The sequence below is a fragment of the Schistocerca nitens genome, chromosome 6 (genome assembly GCF_023898315.1).
Source record: "Schistocerca nitens isolate TAMUIC-IGC-003100 chromosome 6, iqSchNite1.1, whole genome shotgun sequence".
In the NCBI taxonomy this organism is placed as follows: domain Eukaryota; kingdom Metazoa; phylum Arthropoda; class Insecta; order Orthoptera; family Acrididae; genus Schistocerca; species Schistocerca nitens.
This window is the reverse complement of record NC_064619.1, coordinates 633,091,617-633,117,628: the sequence shown is the minus strand read 5'-3', so window position 1 is coordinate 633,117,628 and position 26,012 is coordinate 633,091,617. Positions and strand designations below refer to the sequence as shown.

Genomic DNA, 26,012 nt, shown 5'->3' with positions numbered 1-26,012 from the left:
CAGTCATGGACTGTGCAGCTGGTTCCGGCGGAGGTTCGAGTCCTCCCTCGTGCATGATTGTGTGTGTCGTCCTTATGATAATTTAGGTTAAGTAGTGTGTACGCTTAGGGACTGATGACCTTAGCAGTTAAGTCCCATAAGATTTCACACACATTTGAACCTTTTGAAATAATTACAGCTTGTACTTACCTAGCAGGTACGTATTGTAACATATCTTTAAACGGTTTCGGTTATGCCCGGCCTATGTAGCAAGAATGGTGTAAATACTGACGTGTGATATGTCGCTATATTTCTTCATTCACGTGCTATTCGATTTAGCTGAATAAGTACAAAGTCTTAATGAAAGATAGGAAACTGTACCATCTCAGGACGGCAGCCCGGTGACGTGTCCTGGACCGGGCTTCGCTGGCTGCCCTGTTCCACCTGCTCCGCGCGCGCTTGCGGACGCCCCGGCACCTACCGACTGCCGCCACCGCCCACCGCTGCCACTCGCACGCCCGTCTGCCTCCCTGTCTACTTGCTGCACACCAGGGCGTTCGCCACCTGGCAACGGGCGGCGGCCGCGCTGCCGGCAGCCGGGCATCCGCCCGTGTGTCTACCAACTGCTTCCACACACTCACACACACACACACACACACACACACACACTGCGCGGTACTATGTCTCACAGTAACGATGCCGCAGTGATGCTCATTAACGTAAAGCTGAGCTTACGTAGTTTGAAAGAGGCGGGGTGAAAATATTATTGAACTACACTACTGGCCATTAAGATTGCTACACCACGAGGATGACGTGCTACAGGCGCGAAATTTAACCGACAGGAAAAAGATGCTGTGATGTGCAAATGATTAGCTTTTCAGAACATTCACATGAGGTTGGCGCCGGTGTCGACACCTACAACGTGCTGACATGTGGAAAGTTTCCAACCGATTTCTCATACACAAACAGCAGTTGGCCGGCGTTGCCTGGTGAAACGTTGTTGTGATGCCTCGTGTAAAGAGGAGAAATTCGTACCATCACGTTTCCTAGCTTGACAAAGGTCGGATTGTAGCCTATCGCGATTGCGTTTTATCGATTCGCGACATTGCTGCTCGCGTTGGTAGGCATCCAATGACCTTGATTCATCCGGAAAAATGACGTTTTGCCATTCGTGCACCCAAGTTAGTCGTTGAGTACAACATCGCAGGCGCTCGTGTGTGTGATGCAGCCTCAAGGGTAACCGCAACCACGGTCTCCGAGGTGATAGTCCATGCTGCCGCAAACTTCGTCGAACTGTTCGTCAAACGTCCCCATCTACTGACTCAGGGATCTAGACGTGCCTGCACGATCCGTTACAGCGATGCGGATAAGATGCCTGTCGTATCGACTGCTAGTGATACGAGGCCGTTGGGATCCAGCACGACGTTCCTTATAACCCTCCTGAAACCACCGATTCCATATTCTGCTAATATGGAATCGGTGGTTTCAGGATGCTCGGACCTCTTACATAACCCTCCACTGGGGGAGGGGTGGGGGAGCAAAAATTTGGCAGCGATGGTGAGTCAATTGGACTTGCCATGAGCAACAAATTTTTCTAAAATCTACTTAATTAACTACGTTTACAGACACACAGTATATACATATATATAAGTGCAGAACATGAAATGAAATAGAGAGCACATGTGCTGAGTACAGAACATATCAAGAAATGACAAAATGTATACGCAATGAGTACAAAACATATTAACAAATGACATAAAGTGCACACGCACTGTATATATTTTTACCATTTTACAAGAACTAGGATACGCAATGAGTACAAAACATGTTAACAAATGACATAAAGTGCTCACGTACTGTATATATTTTTACCATTTTACAAGAACTAGGATACGCAATGAGTACAAAACATATTAACAAATGACATAAAGTGCACACGCACTGTATATATTTTTACCATTTTACAAGAACTAGGAAAGGAAGGGGAAGGATTGCATCATGGTTGTAGCACAGTAGGTTGCATGTAGCTGCACTGAAAGTCCATATCTTTCTACACAAGCACAACACCAAGTGAGACAATCTGAAGTTCTCTTCCCTGAAGTATTAATCAGTGTAGCCAAGACACTGAAATGTTGTATTAATATTCAATGTTATCATTTTGGTAGTACATTAGTTACACCAAATAGTATAACCATAATAACATCTCCATTGTTCAAGGTGGTGGACAGCATGATGTGTCAACACCACACTCTTGTAGAATCCATACTCTTTCACCAACGCAGAATTAGTGAAAAATCCAAATATAATGCTCCGTGATCATGAGGATGGACAGGACAAACGGATATTGCAGCAATTTCTGGTAATTAGGTCAGAAGGTGAAGGACATTAAGTCTTATGCTAGTCATCATTGAGAATTACACTAGTCTATCAACCGATTTCAGTAATTGATGGCACTCATTGCCTAGTTACTAAACATTTCTGTACTATGTATGGAGTATTACAGAACATTATTCATAAGTCATCTAGTTACAGTAAATATTGGCACTCACTGGCCAGTTACAAACCATTTTTATGCATTATTCAGAAGTGATCATTCAAAGCAAGAGTTAATTAATGGCATAGCATTTATATAATTCAACTAGTTATAGTAATCATTGGCACTCATTGGCCAGTTACAAACCATTTTTACGCGTTATTCAGAAGTCATCATTCAAAACAAGAGTTAATTAATGGCGTAGCATTTACATAATTCATCTAATTATAGTAATCATTGGCATTCATTGGCCAGTTACTAAACATTTTTATGTATTGTTCAGAAGTCATCATTCAAAACAGGAGCTAATGAGTGTAGCATCAAGCTACTGGTATTCATATATAATAGCATGTAAGTGACATAAGACTAATTTAAAATATAAGAAACAGTGGCATTCATTGGCCAGTTACAAAGTATTCATATAGTTTTATAAAACATTATTCAGTATTATTCAGAAGTCATCATTCAAAATGAGAGCTAATTATAGGCATAGCATTTACAGAGTATAACAAAAATATTATTTACAGAAATTATTGGCATCGCATTTATGCATTATCACAAAACATCATTCAATATTACTCAGAATGAGGACATATCTAAAATGTAACACACTATAACTATTACTCAAGGTCTGTGGTTAGAAAACATAATTCAGTATTACTCAGAACTCATCATTCAAGTGACATAGGACATATTTAAAATGTAACATACTGTAACTATTACTCAAGGTCTGTGGTACAATAATACATAGATATAATGGATTCAATACATCTGAGAAATCTGCATTACATTTAGTACTAGAAATATCTCTTAAACTAGTAGCATTATTTGGGACTGGTAATACATTTTTTTGTGCGAGCAATGCATTGCGTTGGGATCGATAATTAATTGCTGGGGCATGAAAAATATTTGCTTTTGACTTATTGCTGCAAATAACGATTAATAACATCATTCGTCATGAGTCAGCTTTAGCAAGGTTATGAACAAGTATAGTATATGTGATCACATTCATGAATGACACACACAAATGGGTAAAAAAATGCAATTTCATGAATAGCTTCTCCTGGAAAAAATACAAAATGGATTATTCAGCTGAAAGAAGAAACGCATATTATGGTGAAAAGTAGTTAACTTCGATTTAACAGATAATGAAACGTGTACTCAGTATGTACTCTAGGTGTCCTTTCCAAAACATTCAGTCATTATACCCAGCGATATAAGACGTACTGTCAAAACGAACTGCAACAAATACTTAAATAACTACATAACATTTCTTAACTAACAGTAAATATATAAACTTCATCATTATCCTCATCTGCAAAGAAAAACTTCATTACTCATATTACCATAACTACATCACTATCATCAGCTGCAAAGAAAAACTTCATTATTCATATTAGCATATTCTTCATATAACTATTCATCATCATTCATTATCATCTGCAAAAAAGACACTTCATTATTCATTATTCATATTACCTTTTACTTCACACAACTATTCATAGTATAGAGTTTCTTATTTGTAGCATATTTCATCACTAAAACTAAGATGTATAGTTCTGTCTGACAGCCTGCATCAATCGCCTCGTATTCCGAAAGAAAAATAAATATTTAAGACTGCTATCATACGATGTGTATAGTATATTCTTGTTAATGCTTGTTAATGCTGATCCATTTACTCTTCATTACGAGGTATTGTACTTTCTTTCGTTCATTCCGAACGTGAAATTCCCATTTCATAGTAATCCACTGTGGTTTGTTGAAGTTATTTCTTTTACACGTTATTGCTTTCTCAAAATGATGAATAAGGATTAATATCTTGCATTTAAATCATATACCCATTAAATGAAACCTTGTTTCTAGTGATATAATTAAGCATACAGCATAGCATGACAGAAAACGTATTATGTCAAAAACATAGAAAGTGTTTAGGTGCAAAAATGTACACACAGTCTCATAATGCAGTATCCAGAAGTGTAGAATAGTAAAGATATTGAGATATCATACGGAAAAATGTCAAAGTCAACTGGTGTTTGTTATATCTTAAAGATTTCGTAGTGCATACAAATAAAACAGGAAAACAATCATACATAGACGAAAAATGGAAAATGTGCACGGTCTGATATATAACGACAAGAAAAGCGACCTGCTAACCTTACCTTTCCGGGCACTTGCCAAGAAAAAATATGATAATCATCAGTAAGTAGTCACATACATACAATTGCATAAGTGGTCATAAAATATGTAAGTTTATCTGGAAAAATGTGCACGGTCTGAGGTGTAACGATAAGAAAAGCGACCTGCTAACCTTATCTTGCCAGGCACTCGCCAGGAATAAATATGATAATCATCAGTAAGTAGTCATATAAATATAATTGCATAAGTGGTCATATAAAAATCAGGAAATGGCATTACAGTGTGATAAATCATAAAGTATGTTCATTCAAAAAAAGGGTTTAATATTGGAGATATGGTGATTGCCCTTGCTTTTTCTGGTTCTCAAAGTTTCGATGTGTACTACATTGGGGTGAGGAATGCTGCCAATTCGATATGGACCTGCGTATAGAAGCTCAAAATTACTGCATCTACTCTTTCCTCTGTTGGATAAACAGTGTGTACGTACTAATATCTTCTGTCCAATGTGAAAGTCACGGCGTGTACAAACCTGTTTTTGCTGTCTTCTCCGGCGCTCTGCGGCACGTTTGATGTTGTTCAGCGCAACGTCAATTATTTCATGCTGTCGTAGTCGACGAGATGTAGGAAAGGATACTAATTCTTTAATTTTGTTAGGTGGTTCAACATTTTTCAGTATAACAGTCGGAGATAGCATAGTAGATTCATTTGGTATCCAGTTAATTACATCCTGGAATGACAGTATGTGTGTATCACAATCAATATGTTTTTATGGCAGTATATTGTACATAGTTTTCCAAATTCTTTCATTAGTCGTTCACAAGGGTTCGAAGAAGCGTAATACCTGGATATATAGATCGGAGAAATGTTTCTTGCTCGTAACATACGTGTCCATATAGCAGATCGAAACTGTGGTCCATTGTCAGAAATTACTTTCAATACATGCCCTACATGGAATAAAAAATGTTTTACAAATGCATTCGAAACAGATTTAGCAGTACCCTTGCGTAACGGTGTGAAGGTTACAAATTTCGAAGTGAGTTCAACAGCGACAAAGATGTAACAAAAACCTTTATTAGTTCTGGGAATCGGACCCAAAATGTCTACAGCGGCCATGTGTCTCAATTTAACAGGTATAATGGGATGTAACGGAGGAATATGTGAAGTCGTGTCTGACTTAGCTTTCTGGCAGATTTTACATGACGCTAAAACTCGTCGAATACGTTTCTCCATGTTGGCAAAATAACAGTTCTGTCTCAGTATAAGAAAACATTTTCTGGCTCCGTAATGTGCGTAACTTAAATGAGTATACCAAATTAATTTGTTAACAAGTTTGTCAGGAATGCATAGTAACCAGTTGTTGCTGTCAGGGTGAGAGCGGCGAAACAGAATGTTATTGCGTACAGTGTAATGGTTTCTGATGGTAACATTATTCCTATCTTGACAAAGGTGTTTAATTTCTTTCCATGCGTTGTCTTTAATCTGCTCTTGTGCTATATCTCGTAATGTCGCTGAAATGAAATTTACAAATGTAACTTGTTGAATATACATGACGCTAGGATTTGCTTGGCAGAAGTTGGTTGCGATGTCTTGCTGATTGTTGCTGAGAGAACGGGACAGTGCGTCTGCTACAACATTTTGTGTACCGGAAATGTGAACAATTGTAATATTAAATTCATGTAATTACAGTTTCCATCTGCTTAACCTGTCGTGTGTATATTTTGCGGAAAGTAAAAACTGTATAGCTCTATGATCTGTGTAAACGGTACTGTGTCTTCCATACAGGAAATGCCGAAATCTCGTAAATGCCCATACAACACATAATGTTTCAAGTTCTGTAACTGAATAATTGCGTTCAGCAGGTGACAGAATGCGACTTGCAAAGGCAATGTTTTTAATTACTGTAGAACCATCTTCTTCAATTTCCTGAAAAATGTGTACGCCTAAAGCGGTGTTAGAACTGTCGGTGGCAATGGAAAAATTTCTAGTAAGATCTGGATGTGATAAAAGTGATGCATTCAACAAAGCTTGTTTTAGATTGACAAATTCAGACTGCGCTTGGCTATCCCAGGAGCAAATAGTGTTTTTACCCGTCAATTGACATAATCTAGGGGTGTCTAAAGCAGAGTAATGAATAAATTTACGAAAAAAGTTAATTAAACCCAAAAAGCTGCGTAGTTGTTTCTTCGTCGTAGGAACAGTAATGTCACGTAAAACTTGAAGTTTTTCCGGGTCAGGCGCAATGCCTTCTGCTGAAATTACATGTCCAAGAAATTTTATAGAAGTTTTGCCAAAGTGCGATTTACTGAGTTTAACTGTGAGTCCTTGTGCACGAAAAGTTCGTAACAGTTGTTCAAGAATCAAATTGTGTTCAGACCAGTTAGCCCCTGCAATAAGAATGTCGTCTACATACGTTGTGATTCTGTCTTTTAGTTCTGTCGACAGTATAGTATTCAAACCGCGAGTAAATGCTGCTGAAGAAATAGTTAAACCGAACGGTAATTTACAAAATTGATAACAGTCACCAAAACAGAGAAAAGCTGTGTACTTTCTTCAGTTCGGATGGAGCTGAATTTGCCAAAATCCCGATTTCAAATCTAATGTGGAATAAATAGCAGTACCATGAAATTTCTGTAGAAGTTCTTCTAGTGTCTGTGGGCGATCTGTTTTATTAATAATAATGTCATTGATGTGACGCGAATCAAGTACGAGGCGAAGTGAACCATCCTTTTTTCTTAACAATATGGAGTGGGTTTATGTACGGACTAACTGCCTTGGTCAAGCATAGCTTGCAATTCATTCTTAACTTGTTCTGTGTGAATATACGGAATGGGATAAAGTTCGGCTTTAAACGTGTCGTGCTGTTTAACTTGAAATTAATACATAAATCCGGACATAGTACCAGGGACGTTGTCAAAAACTGGAGCTTGCTGTAAAAGAATTTTGCGTAGTTGCGTGCGTTCGTCGTCTCTATTTGCACTGCTCTGTTTAACTTTATCAGAAATCATTTGCATAGTCGGCTTTGTCTGGAGTATTATAGTTGTGTATGTACGTATCTGTGAACAATGTGGAATGACAGTCTATGTTACGTGATGCAGAAATGACCTCTGTACGATTAATTGTTTGTTCTTCTGCAGATAAAGAGTGCCGAAATTCTAAAGCCAGTTGCACATTTTCATCCTTTAACATTAAATAGGAGTTTTGAAAGTCAATAATTGCGTCGTGTCGTACCAGAAAATTCGTACCTAAAATAACGTCTGTTGTCAATAAAGGAACAATCCAAAAATTTGAGTGGAGCGTATGACCTGCAATACAAAATGATAAATGTGTCTGTAACTTGACATCTACTCCTTTACCAGATACTGCTCCTTTTACTTTAGTTTTGCCTAATGATAACGTAGGATAGGTATTCTCATTGTTACCTTCGTTGAAAGTTTCTTCATTTATAACTGACATAGGTGATCCAGAATCGATTACTGCTGAAAATTTGGATCATCCAATCTTTATTTCAATGACAGGGTGGGAAATGGTTTTTTGAATAACTGGTCTTTCCTGCAAAAGTGTGTCTCGGATGTCGTCAAAAGTAATAACATTTTCGCGAACGAGATTCTCTGTGTCAAAAGTATTGCTTGCGTTGCTGCAAGATGCAACCTGTACTGTATCTAGTCAAATTCTTTCTGACGTGTTGTTTTTTACGGGAGGATGTACTGTTCTGTTATTTCTTCCTGACGTATTAGGTTCGGGATGATACCGACTGTCTGGTTCATTCATGATTATCTGTTGTTGCGGATGATTCTGATGCTGGTAAGACCGACTGTTATTAAACGTACGCTGAAAATTGTGCTCATTACTTTTACGTCTGTCAAGATAGTCATTTCTATACGGTGCAATGCGATATGAGTTGAAATGGTGTGTTTTCGGTACGTCGTTATTTCCTTGTTGCTGTGCGTTACTATTTGGCGGAGCCGACATTATACGTGTAGGCGGCGAAACATTAAACCTTGGTTGACCTTGCATATTACATTGTTGGTTAGGTATGCTAACCGGTTGGTTTTGTTGCTGTTGTGGGGAAAACCTCTATTGTTACCAAAATGTGTCTGCGATTGCTGAAAATTTTGTGCGTACTGATGATTACACTTCTGTTTTTCATTAAAATTACGCTGGTAGCTCTGGAGTGTCAATGAAAACTGTCACTTTCGGTAAAACTTGTCACATCAGGTTTTCTTTACTCTTTCTTATTCCTAGATAGATCGATAGTTGAAGAGTTGTTTAGATAGATATAAAGGATAGTAGAAGAGAAGGCAGCAGTGCAGAAAACTAAAGATGAAATAGCACTACTACGGCTCCGGGCCCTGTGCACGCTACGGCACATATTCATCGAAGCGTAATGAATCCCCTGAGGTCAATTACGCGCTGCAAATAAATTTTAGTTTCTGCGTTACTGTCAGTGGCGGTGAGGATTCAAAAGTAAATTGTCGTATCCAGTCCGAAGCTAGTTTCTGCATTACAGGAAATGCCGGTGAAAATTCAAAAGCAAATTGTCGTATCAAGTCGAAAGAGTGAATCTGTGTTCTGTCATTCTTAAATACCTTAAATTTTCTCATCAATAGGAAGTGCTTATAGTCAAAATTATCGTCTCTACATGACTGAGCAGGTTCAGGTTTGTGTAACAATCTGTTTGTCTGTGACTGTTCTGAATCTAAGACACGAACGCTCTCTAAATTACGTAAGTTACACTGGCCGTGTGAGTGTGACAACTGTTCGGAATGTGGCGTATGCTGTGACGTATAAGTAACTGAAACATTTTTCATTTCTGTCACTTTAAAACGTTCGTCAATTTGGCTGTTCTGTTGTTCAAATTTCTTATCGACTTCCGCATCCAGCGTGTGTGAAAATTCTGCTGACATTAATTTAAACTCGTCGCGTAACTGTGTTGCTTTTTCAGAACATTGTTCAGCGACTGCACTAATTTCATCTCTAAGTGATTCTGTTGTGGCTACATGTGTATAACTTAATTCTTGTGCAACAGATCTAATTTCTTCACTACTGTTACTACCACATGCCTTAATTTCCTCACAAAATTGTTCTTTAGTATCATGGCGTTGCACGGTAACGGCTGTAATCTGTTCACTAAGTTGTTTGTTCTGTTCGTTAAAGTTGTCGTGTTTTTCATTCGACTGTTTGAAACGTTCATTGTTTGTTCGATTCATTAAGTTGTTTGTAATTGTTAGCTAGTTTTTCACTCAGTTGTTTGTAATAGCTGTCTTGTTTTTCATTAAATTGTTTGGAATTGTTGACAAGTTTTTCATTAATTTGTTTGTTCGATTCATTAATTTGTTGTTTGAAATTTTCATTCAGTTGTAGCAATAATGCCATAACTTGATCCATGCCAATATTACCTACTCTAATTCTCTGTGCTGTTTGATGGCGTACCTGCATTTGTCACGTTTTGTGTAACCATTTGGTCATTCAGTGATTCTCGAAAAGGTTTGCCAATCGGATGTGCACTGTGGGTCACTACCTCGGAATCAAATAAATCTGACGTATTTTGACTACATTGCTCATCTTCGTGAGAAAAATTTATCTGTTCACTATGCAAATTTTGCAAATCACACGTGTCAAACTGGGCAGCGTTCATTGTATCGGAACGTGCCGCGTCATCAATTGTTACATTTACTGTGGACATAATTGAATTTGTTTGTTCGTCATTAGGATCAAAATCATTACTAGTGGTCGGTACGCACTGATTATCTGTAATTAGAGGATTATCACTATTACACTGAGTGTCGCAAGTATTATCGGTCAAATTATTCGAGTCGGCTATTTCACTCATTGCACATCGCGATGTACTGTTAACAAGTTTTTCGCGGCATTTTTCACAAATCAAAATTAAGCACAAAATGAAACAAAGACGAAGCAAAAATGGGACAAACACAATTACAACAAAGAGCAATAAATTGCCGATGATCTGTGAAAGAAAGAGTGACAAATTAGTAAATGCGTTGCGCCAGATGCAAACTACATTTAAGTAAATAAGAGCAGATATATAACTGACTCCTTATCAGAAATTCACAAAGAAAATACGATCCTGCCCGGTTGTCGCCAAGTGTAACCTCCCCACAATATGCTTATTCAATTAACCTCTCAACAGAAAATATTAACATAAATAATATTTCTTTTTCATTTGTAACCTCCCAACAAAATTCGTTCACATTTAACCTCCCCACAAAATTCATTCACATTTAATGTAACATCAAAACAGAAAAATTGCTAAACTTCTCAACAGTAAAAATTATAATTATGTCGTTCACATTCATGTGTAACGTCCCAACAAAAAAAAAATTCATTACCTGGTAATAATACAATGTAACTAACCTCTCAATTAAATTGTCACTCACTTATGACTTTTCAATAATTGACTATGAATTTAACCTGGTAAATTTTGGACGTCAGCAGTGCTGAGTCATGGCCCTGAAAGATCATTCTGAATAAAAAAAGAGAAAAATTCCTACCTCAATGAAGTCGCCGGATAATGCATATATATCTGCTCTTACAATAAATTTTTCTAGCACAGCCCTGTGCAATTCTGGCCGATAGATTTGTCATTTATGAAAGGGAAACAACTGATTTTTCTTTTGCAATAATCGGGATGATCATGGATTGAAGAAATTAGAAATTCTTTAAATTAAATGAATGGTTGTTAAAAATTACTTTGTATGAAAAGGATTATTATTAGGAGATTTTTAAAACATTTACATGGGCCTTGAGATAACATTACTACATATGCGCGAGGCTTCTTTTTAACTTATACAATAACACTCAGGCTCCGGCATCGCTGCACCACGACCGGGCCAGCCAACACGATACACCAGACCAGACTAGAGCAGACTGCAGACTAGCAACAACTTACTGCTACAGCTACACAGTTCCTGCTGCAGTCACCACTGCTCTCTGGTCAGAGACCTTGCATATCGCAGGCAGCGCATGAGCAATACATCGGAATTGCATCTGCTCTGACCTCTTACAACGCTTCTCAACAACAGATTCGATGACCGATGGATTGGTAGAGGCGGACCAATTCCACGGCCTCCACGCTCTCCTGACCTCAACCCTCTTGACTTTTATTTATGGGGGCATTTGAAAGCTATTGTCTGGGCAACCCTGGTACCAAATGTAGAGACTCTTCGTGCTCGTATTGTGGACGGCTGTGATACAGTACGCCATTCTCCAGGGCTGCATCAGCGCATCAGGGATTCCATGCGACGGTGGGTGGGTGCATGTATCGTCGCTAACGTAGGACATTTTGAACATTTCCTGTAACAAAGTGTTTGAAGTCACGCTGGTACGTTCTGTTGCTGTGTGTTTCCATTCCATGATTAATATGATTTGAAGAGAAGTAATAAAATGAGGTCTAACATGGAAAGTAAGCGTTTCCGGACACATGTCCACATAACATATTTTCTTTCTTTGTGTGTGAGGAATGTTTCCTGAAAGTTTGGCCGTACCTTTTTGTAACACCCTGTATAAGTAAGGCTAGCAACTTGCTTCCCTGGTACTTTAAATATGATGCTGGCAACAATCAGAGCGAAATGCCTCGGACCTTTGGAGGTGATGGAGTCCCACCTCTACCTGACAAACCAGGGACTCCTAAGATACGACTTGGCAAACAAATGGTAATGAGATGGGGAGCTATTAATATCAATGGGGGCTACTCTGGGAAGAAGGTAGTGCTGGCAGAGGCGGCAAGTAAGATGGGGCTGGACGTTTTAGCTGTAAGTGACATTCGGGTAAGGCGTGAGAAAGAAGAGGAAGTGGGAGAATATACGGTCTACCTGTCAGGAGCCAAAGCAGGAATAGCACAATGGGGTGTAGGGCTTTACATCAGGAAAGAAATGGAACCCAGCGTAGTTGCAATAAGGTATGTAAACGAACGACTGATGTGGATAGATTTGACAGTGTCTAGCAAGAAAATTAGGATTGTGTCAGTATATTCGTATTGTGAAGGGACAGATCAAGATAAGATGGATAGTTTTTATGAGGCACTCAGTGATGTAGTTGTTAGAGTAAAGGACAAGGACAGTGTTATGCTCATGGGTGATTTTAACGCCAGGACTGGAAATCGAACAGAAGGGTCTGAAAAGGTTATGGGTAAATTTGGAGAATATATGGAGGCCAACAGGAACGGGAAACAACTCTTGGATTTCTGTGCCAGTATGGGCTTAGTAATCACAAACTCCTTTTTTCAACATAAGAACATTCACCGGTATACTTGAGAAGGCAGGGGAACCAGATCTGTCATTGACTATATAATAACAGATCAGGAATTCAGGAAGGCCGTGAGGGACACACGTTTCTTCAGGGGATTCTTTGATGACAGTGTTCATTATTTAATCTGCAGTGAAATTGGGATTGTGAGGCCGAAAGTGCAGGAGGTCAGGTCCATATGTAGGAGGATAAGAGTGGAGAAACTTCAGGATAAGGAAATCAGGCACAAGTACATAACAGCGAGCTCAGAAAGGTACCAGTTAGTTGAATGTAGTCAGTTACAGTCATTGGAAAAGGAATGGACAAGGTACAGGGACACAGTACTAGAAGTGGCTAAAGAATGTCTTGGAACAGTAGTGTGTAAAAGTAGGATGAAGCAAACAGCTTGGTGGAATGACACAGTCAAGGCAGCCTGTAAAAGAAAAAAGAAGGCGTATCAAAAATGGCTACGTACTAGAACTCAGGTAGACAGAGAAAGTTATGTTGAAGAAAGAAACAAAGCCAAACAGATAATAGCAGCATCCAAAAAGATATCTTGGGAAGACTTTGGAAACAGGTTGGAGACTATGGGTCAAGATGCTGGAAAACAATTCTGGAGTGTAATTAGCAGTCTTAAAAAGGGAGGTAAGAAGTATTTCGGACAGGTCAGGAAAACTCGTGAATTCTGTTGCTGCCTTGGGCAGATGGAGGGAATTTTTGAAGAGTTGCTCAATGTAGGTGAAAATACGGTCAGTAATGTTTCAGATTTCGAGGTAGAATGGGATAGGAATGATGATGGAAATAGGATCACATTTGAGGAAGTGGAGAAAATGGTCAATAGATTGCAGTGCAATAAAGCAGCTGGGGTGGATGAAATTAAGTCGTAACTCATCAAATTCAGTGGAATGTCAGGTCTTAAATGGCTACACAGGATAATTGAAATGGCCTGGGAGTCGGAACAGGTTCCATCAGACTGGACAAAAGCAGTAATCACACCAATCTTTAAACATGGAAACAGAAAAGATTGTAACAACTACAGGGATATCTCTTTAATCAGCGTTGTGGGTAAAACCTTCTCAGGTATTGTTGAAAGGAAAATGCGAGTATTAGTTGAGGACCTATTGGATGAAAATCAGTGTGACTGTAGGCCTCTTAGAGGTTGTCAGGACCAGATCTTTAGCTTACGGCAAATAATGGAGAAGTGTTACGAGTGGAACGGGGACTTGTATGTATGCTTTATAGATCTAGAAAAGGCATATGACCGGGTTCCTAGGAGGAAGTTATTGTCTGTTCTACGAGATTAAGGAATAGGAGGCAAACTTTTGCAAGCAATTAAAGGTCTTTACATAGATATTCAGGCAGCAGTTAGAGTTGACGGCAAATTGAGTTCATGGTTCAGAGTAGTTTCAGGGGTAAGATAAGGCTGCAACCTGTCTCCACTGTTGTTCGTATTATTTATGGATCATATGTTGAAAACAGTAGACTTGCTGGGTGAGATTATGACATGTGAACACAAAATAAGCTGTCTCGCATATGCGGATGACTTAGTTGTAATGGCAGATTCGATTGAAAGTTTGCAAAGTAATATTTCAGAGCTAGATCAGAAATGTAAGGAGTATGGTATGAAGATTAGCATCTCCAGAACGAAATGAATGTCACGGGGAAAGAGATATAAACGGATTGAGTACCAAAGAGGAGGAATAAAGTTAGTACAGGTGGACGGTTTCAATTACTTAGGATGCATATTCTCACAGGATGGCAACATAATGAAACAACTGGAAGCGAGGTGTAGCAAAGCTAATGCAGTGAGCGCTCAGCTACGATCTACTCTCTTCTGCAAGAAGGAAGTCAGTACCAAGACTAAGTTATCTGTGCACCGTTCAGTCTTTGGACCAACTTTGTTGTATGGGAGCGAAAGCTGGGAGGATTCAGGTTACCTTATCAAACAGGTTGAGGTTACGGATATGAAAGTAGCTAGGATGATTGCAGGTACTAGTAGATGGGAACAATGGCAGGAGGGTGTCCACAATGAGGAAATCAAAGAAAAACTGGGAATGAACTCTATAGATGTAGCAGTCAGGGCGAACAGGCTTAGATGGTGGGGTCATGTTACACGCATGGGAGAAGCAAGGTTACCCAAGAGACTCATGGGTTCAGCAGTAGAGGGTACGAGGAGTCGGGGCAGACCAAGGAGAAGGTACCTGGATTCGGTTAAGAATGATTTTGGTTTAACATCAGAAGAGGCACCAATGTTAGCACTGAATAGAGGATCATGGAGGAATTTTATAAGGGGGCTATGCTCCAGACTGAACGCTGAAAAGCATAATAAGTCTTACATGATGATGATGATGATGATGATGATGATGGTGTATATAAATACATTTATATGTATATATGGATATATATTTATATATTTATGGATATATAAAGAGACTGATACATGAATGTGGTCCATTGATAGTGACCGGGCCAAATATCTCACGAAATAAGCATCACACGAAAAAACTACAAAGAACGAAATTTGTCTAGCTTGAAGGTGGAAACCAGATGGCGCTACGGTTGGCCCGCTAGATGGCGCTGCCGTAGGTCAAACGCATGTCAACTGCGTTTTTTAGATAGGAACCACCATTTTTATTACATATTCGTGTAGTACATAAAGAAATATGAATCTTTTAGTTGGACTTTTTTCGCTTTGTGATAGATGGCGCTGTAATAGTCACAAAAGTGTAAGTACGTGGTATCACGTAACATTCCGCCAGTGCGGACGGTATTTGCTTCGTGATACATTACCCGTGTTAAAATGTACCGTTTACCAATTGCGGAAAAGGTCGATATCGTGTTGATGTATGGCTATTGTGATGAAAATACCCAACGGTCGTGTGCTATGTATGCTGCTCGGTATCCTGGACGACATCATCCAAGTGTCTGGACCGTTCACCGGATAGTTACGTTATTTAACGAAAATGGATGTGTTCAGCCACATGTGAAACGTCAACCACGACCTGCAACAAATGATGATGCCCAAGTATGTGTTTTAGCTGCTGTCGCGGCTAATCCGCACATCAGCAGCAGACAAATTGCCCGAGAATCGGGAATCTCAAAACCGTCGGTGTTGAGAATACTACATCAACATCGATTGCACCCGTAACATATTTCTATGCACCAGGATTTGCATGACGAAGACTTTGAACGTCGTGTACCGTTCTGCCACTGAGCACAAGAGAAATTACGGGACGATCACAGATTTTTGCACGTGTTTTATTTAGCGACGAAGCGTCATTCACCAACAGCGATGACGTAAACCGGCATAATATGTACTATTGGGCAACGGAAAATCTACGAAGGCTGCGACAAGTGGAACATCAGAGACCTTCGCGGGTTAATGTATAGTGCGGCATTATGAGAGGAAGGATAATTGGCCCCAATTTTATCGATGGCAATCTAAATGGTGCAATGTATGCTGATTTTCTACGTAATGTTCTACCGACGTTACTATAAGATGTTTCACTGTATCACAGAATGGCGATGTACTTCCAACATGTTGGATATCCGGCACATAGCTCGCGTGCGGTTGAAGCGATATTGAATAGCATATTTCATGACAGGTGGATTGGTCGTGGAAGCACCATACCATGGCCCGCACGTTCACCGAATCTGATGTCCCCGGATTTGTTTCAGTGGGGAAGGTTGAAGGATATTTGGTATCGTGATCCACCGACAACGCCTGTCAACAAGCGTCAGACCATTGTCAATACATGTGCGAACATTACGGATGGCGAAGTACTCGCTGTTGAGAGAAGTGTCGTTACACGTATTGCCAAATGCATTGAGGTTGACGGACATAATTTTGAGCATTTATTGCATTAATGTGGTATTTACAGGTAATCACGCTGTAACAGCATGCGTTCTCAGAAATGATAAGTTCACAAAAGTACATGTATCACATTGGAACAATCGAAAAAAAAATGTTCAAACGTACCTACGTTCTGTGTTTTACATTTAAAGAAACCTACCTGTTACCAACTGTTCGTCTAAAATTGTGAGCCATATGTTTATGACTATTACAGCGCCATCTATCACAAAGCGAAATAAGTGGTCCAACTAAAACATTCATATTTCCTTATGTACTACACGAATATGTAATAAGAAAATGGGTGTTCCTATTTTTAAAAAACGCAGTGGCAACGCCATCTAGCGGGCCAACCATAGCACCATCTTTTTTCCCCCTTCAAACTAGACGAGTTTCGTTCTTTGTAGTTGTTTCGTTTGAAGCTTATTTCGTGAGATATTTGGCGCGGCCACGATAATTGGACCACCCTGTATAATAATATCTGCGCCTATACCTGTTACACCCTGAACATCTACACTGAGCGGGAAACGTTCGCAACACCAAGAAGGAGTTGTGCGACATAAACGAAAGTTTGTAGGTGTGTTTCTACATCTGAGGAGTAATGTCTATTCGAACTTCGCGACGGTGGAAACAGTTGGTCCGTCGGTTTAAAAGTCCTGCTACCGTAGTTCGCACCGACTGCCGGCAATAAAACTAATCCCCGTATTTTCACAACACAGATTTTTCTTCTTCGCATTTGGGTCTCACTTAAAACCTGTACATTAATTTAAACATTAATCTGTACCCCATGTTCGCTTGAATGTATGTTGAAGTATCGTGTAAAAATATGATGTGAGGTTTGTGATAACTCTTCCTCTTTACGTATTGTAATGCGATAATGTTGTAAGTGATGTGATTGATGTATAAATAACAGAACTATTCAGCACTTGTTAGCCTGGTACCTCGGACTTTAAGATATATTTGGTTCCCAGGGTGTGCTCTCTTCTAGTACAACATTTGCTTCGATTGTATGGTCAAACTAAACGGTTTTTAATAAATTTTCCTCTTTACATATGAGATGATGATGATATTTGGTTTGTGGGGCGCTCAACTGCTCGGTTATCAGCGCCCGTAGAAATTCCCAATCTTTGCCCAGTCCAAACTCGCCACTTTCGTGAATGAGGATGAAATGATGAAGACAACACAGACACCCAGTCATCTTGAGCCAGGTGAAAATCCCTGATCCCGCCGGGAATAGAAGCCGGGACCCCGTGCTCGGGAAGCGCGAAAGCGACCGCGAGGCCACGAGCTGCGGACTCTTTACATATTAGAATGCGATAATGTTGTAAGTGATGTGACTGAGTGTGATTGACGTATAAATAGCGGAAACATTCAGCACTTATCAGCCTAATACTCAGGACTTTATTGCTGGTTCCCAACATATTTTCTTCCCACATTATGGTCAAATTAAATTTTGTCACTATATAACTGTGCTCAGCCTGAAGCATAAAATCATCCAGCATCGGAAGCTGCACCTGGTATCTGTCTGTCAGGTGGTGCCACCTGACCACAGGGGGGAGGACTACTGCAACATGACGACACCAAGTACCTGCAGTAGTCGACTTGCTCAGCAGACGTAAATCCGATTGAATATGAGCTGCATGCTGCCTGTAGAAGCCACCACTATGGACCATTTATAACTTCTAGACAGTGCCTGATTTACAGTGTGCATAGCCGTTGAGCATCGCAATGGTAGATCATAAAGCTGTCATAAACTTTTTTATAGCTACGGATGTGCTCTCTGAATGTCGTGCTGACAGCGGTTTTTGTTACGGCTCTACTGCTCGCCAAATGCTGGTGCCTGCGTGTCGGAGACAGCGTTGTGGCCAATGCAAAATACTTATCATCTAATTTTTCGAGAACTATTAGGTGACGAAACTTGATTTTTGCACATCTTACTGTCTAATATTGCTCGCAACTTTGAATAGTTTGCAGAGGTGGCAACTCATTGTGTGAGCTTTATGTATGGATGATTTTATCTCATACATTTTTAGGAATGGAATGTAGATGATATACCAGTATCGAAATTTCATTTAAAACTGAGAGCAGAATGATATCTCGTTTCGTTCTCAGGTTCTTGGGTTTCACATCTGACAGATGGTAGCGCGCAACGCCCACATTCACGTCCTTGCGCATTACAAATGGTGTGGTCATAACAATCGACATATCTCATAAACGAATGAAAATACGGAATCGAGGTTTTTTTTCACCAGATAACACGCAATGGGCACATAGGCACATGTGTGAAAAATACTCGAAACTGTTTCATTCCCCAAGTCCTGGAACTACGAGAAAGTCGTCGGCAGCAGTGAGAGGCCGACAGCTCAAGATGCATTCGGATGCCCATAGCACTATATGGAAACCCAACCGGGGACGTGTAGAGATGCCCACAGCAGACAAACGATTAATGTTGTGTAAGCCACATGTCTATGTCTGTCATGTGATGTATGTCACTCATGGTCCTTGGCCGATCTCCCATGTTACTCTGTACCCACATCAATGTGTCATATGTGGAATCGTCGTCACGTCATATTATAGTCCACAGATTATGAATATAAGACGCGTTGTTTCGTGGATTTAGAGTAGCACTCTCACTGTTAATTCTGTTCTAGGCAAATGGTACAGCGAGATATACACCTCTATGGTAGCTAGTAAGATCATTTCGGTTGTATAGCTCCAAGGTTGCCTGTTATTTGGCAGTTTCATTTTTGCTAATTATATTTAGTTTCTGGAAGATCGCGAAAATTAGTGGAACAAATGAATACCACCTACATCTTTTCCTTGCCATTACAGGTACTGAAAAGGTTCAAATGGCTCTGAACACTATGGGACTTAATATCTGAGGTCCTCAGTCCCCTAGAACTTAGAACTACTTAAACCTAACTAACCTAAGGACATCACACACATCCATGCCCGAGGGAGGATTCGAACCTGCGACCGCAACGGTCGCGCGGTTCCAGACTGAAGCGCCTAGAACCGCTCTGCCACACCCGCCGGTTACTGAAAAGGCATTTGGTGCTGTTATACTTGGAGTCATGAACGATGGCGGTTGAGTTTAGGCTTGTTCTGCGCACCGACGTCACCTATTCTCCAACAGCCAATGAGCGTTCAGTATGTTCTGAGCGGTACGCTGTGAATGCCGTAGCTAATGCGAGCATTACAACGTGGTCGTAGCGAGTTCAAATGGTTCAAATGGCTCTGAGCACTATGGGACTCAACTGCTGAGGTCATTAGTCCCCTAGAACTTAGAACTAGTTAAACCTAACTAACCTAAGGACATCACACACATCCATGCCCGAGGCAGGATTCGAACCTGCGACCGTAGCGGTCTTGCGGTTCCAGACTGCAGCGCCAGAACCGCGCGGCCACTTCGGCCGGCCTCGTAGCGAGTTGTTTAGTAAATTTCGATTCAATTTGTTGCATGTTATCATTGCTGATTGTGGTGGTAAATGATAGATTCTGCATAAACAAGCGACAGACAGTTTGCAGGATCTACGCTTTCTTCAAGCTGAAATCGTGCGCATCCGCGTACAGCAACTGTCGCTTGGAATCGTCAACAATGCAATCCCCGTCCGTGTCCTGACACGCGCGAATCGCCATAGTTCGTGGATAGGACTATAGACACCTAGCTGTGTTTGAGGCTCTGACTGAACAACAAATTGAGCACAGCTATATTAAAGTTTTGTACAACTTAAGATCTCGCCAGCGTTGGTGCGTGTTGTTGAATAAACTGACGTACTTCCTACAAAAACGGGTGTAAAACCATGTGACTCTATATCTCCAAAACTATTTTCAGCATCTCTAGAAACACCAACGTCTTATTCGATTGTGAAAAGAGAGGGAATTCTAGTGTTGGTTCAAATGTTAAAATGTATGTGAAATCTTATGGGACTTAACTGCTAAGGTCATCAGTCCCTAAGCTTACACACTACTTAACCTAAATTATCCTAAGGACAAACACAGACACCAGTGCCCGAGGGAGGACTCGAACCTCCGCCGGGACCAGCCGCACTCCAGTGTTGGAAAGAAGATTAAATAACATGATGTTTGTCGATGACTTTCCTTTATTTGTAAATAATGTAGAAGAACGTCAAATACTGGTTAGCTAACTTGCATTATTCCGCTCTGAAGTTGATCGAAAAATGAACTGTGATAAAACTAAGAACGTGATGAATCGAAGCACATCCGGATGAGAATATGTTGGAAGCAAGCAAGTGCAAAGCGTCACAAAATATGTCTTCTGTGTCAACGGGTAAATATGAAAGGAAATCTAAAAATAGATTTACTTCGATGTATAAAATTAGGCAGGTCATCTTATGGAAGATACTCTTCAATTTCAATGTCCAAGATGATAGTCGAACTGAAGGAAGAGTGTTCGACCAATTTATGTTGCCAGTAATAATTAATGTCTGTGAGACGTGGACATTAAATGAGGTAAATGACAAAAAACTAATCTTAACACAAAGAGGAATGGGAATATCGATGTTGGGCTACATAGAGAAAGTAGTTTTCTCATGGCGAAATGAAAACTCGAAGCTTGCTCCTTTTTCACTATTCTTATTTATTTAATCGTATGGCAACCCCACCCCCCCCCCCCACCCCAGCCGGGCAGGCCGTTCGCCGGGTGCCGGTCTCTCGATCTGACGCCCCATCGGCGACCTGAAGTCCCTGGAAGGAGAAACTTTTCCCCGACCCAGTCGGGAATCAAACCCTGGCCCACAGGATTGACAATCCGTCACGCTCACGCTGACCATTCAGCTACCGGGGCCGGACTCCGTGTTCACCAAAAGGAAACTGATTACACTGACATAGTTACCTTTTCAATACCTGGCGCTGTAGATACAAAGTTGTCATCCACTCGTGAATAATTAAGTTAAAAATTATTAAATAATTAAATTAAACAATCAAGTTAAAAATCTTAAACTTCGTATGCTGAGAACGTAGTATTCTGGTTGTTCATTGTGAAATTAGAGCATTTTGTTTCGCTTTGAGGACCCATATTGGCTTGCAAATCAACTACATTTTTTCGATAACAAGGTAAATTCTGTAAGTATTTGTGTGTGTGTATGTGTGTGTGTGTGTGTGCGTGTGTGTGTGTGTGTGTGTGTTAAGTTAATCATTACGGTCAGATAATAGGTTCTGATTTTAGTCGTACGAGTCAGTATATGCTCTACAGCAGGATGAAAGTTCCATTCTGGAGTTGACAAGTTAATGATTTTTGGAAGTAAGCCAGTCTCTTCTAAGAAACATCAGTAATATTTAGTATAATGTTTGGAAGCGGCGTTCAAATCCCACCTTAGGAAATGTGAACAGTGCAGTGGCGAGGGCAAAAGGCAAAACGAGCGTTGTTTCTAAAATGTGTTTCAGATAGTATTCGACAGATATCGAATATTGTCCTTGTACAGTCAAATGAGCAGCCTAGTGAGCAACTAAAGCTCATGTTAATGTAAAATGAAGTAATGTCAGTTAATGTTGAGAGTATTATACAGGTTGTATGTGTTCATATCTTACCAAGCCCTTTTTTTGCTGGTCATAAATGACCACAGCTCGAATTGCTAATGGCTCCTTACATTGCACTGCATTGGTAATAAAATGAACCACACCTTGATTGTGACGTCTGGTGAGTTAGTATGTGACTTGACAGAGTAGTGATGTCTGCTGACGAGGCACACATGTCTTTTGTGACAGCTGAGGTCACGTGTACTACACATGGCCTACACGTCAAAAAGACTGCGGAGGAATGGCTGGTGAAGCTAATAAGTGCCATTATGTAGATTCAACACTAAATCTCGTAGAAGGGCTAGATCCTTTCTGGGACTAAGTCATCAGAAGGTGTCTCTGCTTGAGGAATGTCCCTTTGATGCTGCTACACAATTCACTAAAAGGGAAATGCGGATCAGAAGGTGCAGAAGCTTACTTCATTAAAATATTAAGGGAATTAGAAGTAAAGTAGATGAAATACTGAAAGTCTTTGACCATGATGTAAGATTTTAAACAAGTAACACACCTCACATTGAATTCATGAGACAACTGAGATTACATCGCTGTGACACATGACATAGTTAAGTGAAAATGTACGAATTTTGTTGATACGCATATCGAATAAACAAGCCGACATTTCGTGAATATAAACCACTAACACTCACATTAGTAACTGGAAGCAAGTAATTTCCCAAGACCGAGCTATAAGATGCAATTCTGACGGAAGGAGAATTTTACGACAGCAACGCCCATCGCACAACGCGACGCCGGAGCCACTGTGCAGGCCGGCGGCAAAAGCCGCCCTTGTCCCTGCTTTTAACAATGACACTTCGGAAAGCCCTTCTGCAGAAACATGGGTGGAGATGGCAGACAAACGTCTGGAGAAATACAACTCAAAGCACTGGTGACTAACTGTGGGCAACTGCGTAAAATCCACGTGGTAAAAGCAGTTTGTCTCAGTATTACGTAGCAGTAGTTGGACTGTGCCCTACAAAAGTAACAACGCCTTTGATAGGTTACAGAAACTCTAGTGGTTCGAGTTATAACAAGTACGAATGCTCTGATTGGCCAGAAAGAAAAAGCATTACCACCGCCTATGACATAGACAAATCCAGACAGAAGAATTCGTTTTTCTCTTGCAGAAAATAATCAAGTGTTTGAGCAAGGCGTCTTGTGCCGCACTGAGACGATTGCCAGAGTAATTATGTAGACATTTGTCCACAGGCTCGTCTTAACTCCGAAAGAGTTAAACTGCAAAAGTCTCCTAGTATGAAGAATTGCAACGAGCAAAGACATTTAATGCTTGCGAGTGATTTGAGGGCAATGACGCACGGGCTACTCCAGCCAAACAGCGTGTATCATGCCAATTAACTTATCCAGGGAACAACTAGGAGTCTTGGCTGCACTGAAGACGCAGGAAATGTATCAGACTGGGGTTTAACAGTCGAGAGAGATGTAGAATAGATTCTCAGGTTCACAGCTCGCGCCGACATCAGCCACTGCAGCCGCCGACAAAAGTTAAACACGCCCGCTCACGCTACGCCAGCAAGTGATATTCAATTGATAATCAGAATTGCAGTCGTCTCCGTCTCTCTCATTTTATGGACATTCAAGCATGACCTGTAGTTAAACATATTCACGATTGTCGGGTTTAATTGAAGCAAAACGCGAGATATCAGATCTAACGAAAAGGACTGACCAACCACTGCAAAGTGTTTTATACTGTGAAGTTATTGAACTGTTTTAATTGTGCAGTTATATTTGCAGTGACAGACTCCATTCAATTTTGGATATTTTCGTTGTGCATTTTCAGCTTAATTGATATATCTGGCTCCAATTGTATTTAATTTGATATTATTTCATCGACCCCCAGACCTGATCATTAACCATCTTACTATTAAAGAACCTTAGAATAGTTAGGAATTTCGTTTCAACATCATTTGCGTAGCAAACAGATACTGAGGCTATCTTTCCCAGGGTACATCTTGTCTGATTTCTACTCAAGTAATTCGCTAATGATGGAAGGACTGTCTGTTTATGCCAAGTGTAAAGTATCACTACAAAGAATAGTTATATTAAAACATTTTAAAAATTAAATATACCGTACGAAGATTTTGAATGAGAATTTTAATCATCAGGGAAGAAAATCCTCATGATAGACCTGCAGAAATCCCCAGTTCAAGCTACAGGATTTTCCTGTCCAGAATTGATGCTGTACTGGGCTCGCTTCTTAAAAGCCTCTAGAAGCTCATTTTGTGTGACAAGTATCAGTATAAATTTTCTGATAGATTCTCCAGAAAAAATCATGTTTACTCATATCTGGCAACGTGTTACAGACAGTATATTTTTCATCTAGTGTTCAGTGAAACAGCAGATGAATCAACAGAAAATATCTTCTTCATAAGACGGCTCTCTAGGTGATGAACACAATAAGAGAGGAATTAATAATGGTATGCCAGATTTAGTTACTGCTCTTGGGAGTAGTCTAGTTCTTATCACAGCTGAGGTGACAAAAGTCATGGAATACCTCCTAATATCTTGTCGGACCTCCTTTTGCCCGACTTAGTTCATAGGCATCAACTCAATGTGGCATGGACTCACTAAGTCGTTGGAAGTTCTCAACAGAAATGCGGAGCCATGGTGCCTCTATAGCCATCCATAATTTAGAAAGTGTTCCCTGTGCAAGATTATGTGCCTGAACTGAGCTCTCAATTTTGTCCCATAAATGTTTCACAGTATTCACATCAGGCGATTTGGGTGACCAAATCATTCGTTCGAATCGTCCAAATCTGCACCACACTCGAACTCTACCGTCAGTTCTTCGAACTGAAATCAGCACTCATCTGACCAGGCCACCATTATCCAGTCATCTACAATGCAATCGATATGGTCATGAGCCCAGGACTGACGCTGCAGGCGATGTCGTGCTGTTAGCAAAGACACTCACGTCAGTGTTGCCACCACAGCGTATTAACGCCAAATTTCGCAGCACTCTTCTAGCGGATACGTACGTCGTACGTGTCACATTGTTTTCTGCGGTTATTTCACGCTGTGTTCCATGGCTTTTAACACTGACAACTCTACGCAAACGCCGCTGCTCTGAGTGTTAATGGATACTGGGTACTTATAAACAGCGGAAAAAATTTATTTATTATGACTTTATTAAATTCTATGGTATTTCATGATTACGTTGATATATACATTACAGGGTTTCAAATGAAAAATGACCTATATACATCAAATTTTAAACTTACGGTCATGTATGCCGTCTCGCCCCCTTTATTTCTGTTACAGAAACAAGCATTATTTCGAAAGGAACTGTGAACGTTCTGTTTCCAGCGATGATACATTGTATATGTTGGTAACAGTGCAGGTTTCTAGTGTCTTTAAATGATTATCTTTGCTAGTAATTGCTTTTGTTTCGCTGAAGCAGTTTATTCACGTGTTACCGAATGTTGCCCAAGTGCTAACATATATTTGTTGAAGTACATATCCTTTAGTATGCGATACATACGAACTATGCCACGCATCAAGAAATTCAATCAAAGGAAATTCCATGGTAAGCAGTACACAAACAAAGCAAGCCACACTCTTGAATGTAACCTGTATATCAGTTCTTCAGGGGAGAAATTCCAACACGGCACACCTCCTGGTGATTCAAATTTTTGTGTCAACAATGACACTGTTCGTAGTGGATTTGTTGTTGTTAATGTGGGCATCGTATCCCCTTTGGCAAAGAAAGTGGCAAAATGT

General features: G+C 40.2%; 1 protein-coding gene across 1 annotated transcript in view; it reads right to left on the bottom strand.

Moving 5' to 3' along the window:
• Positions 1–364: 364 nt before the first annotated feature.
• The window catches only part of LOC126263543 (uncharacterized), a 99,617-nt gene continuing 73,969 nt past the window's right edge, over positions 365–26,012 (bottom strand). The window contains exon 3 of the mRNA XM_049960635.1: positions 365–565. Coding sequence (XP_049816592.1) covers positions 365–565 — 201 coding nt within the window. The remainder of the gene's footprint in view (positions 566–26,012) is intronic.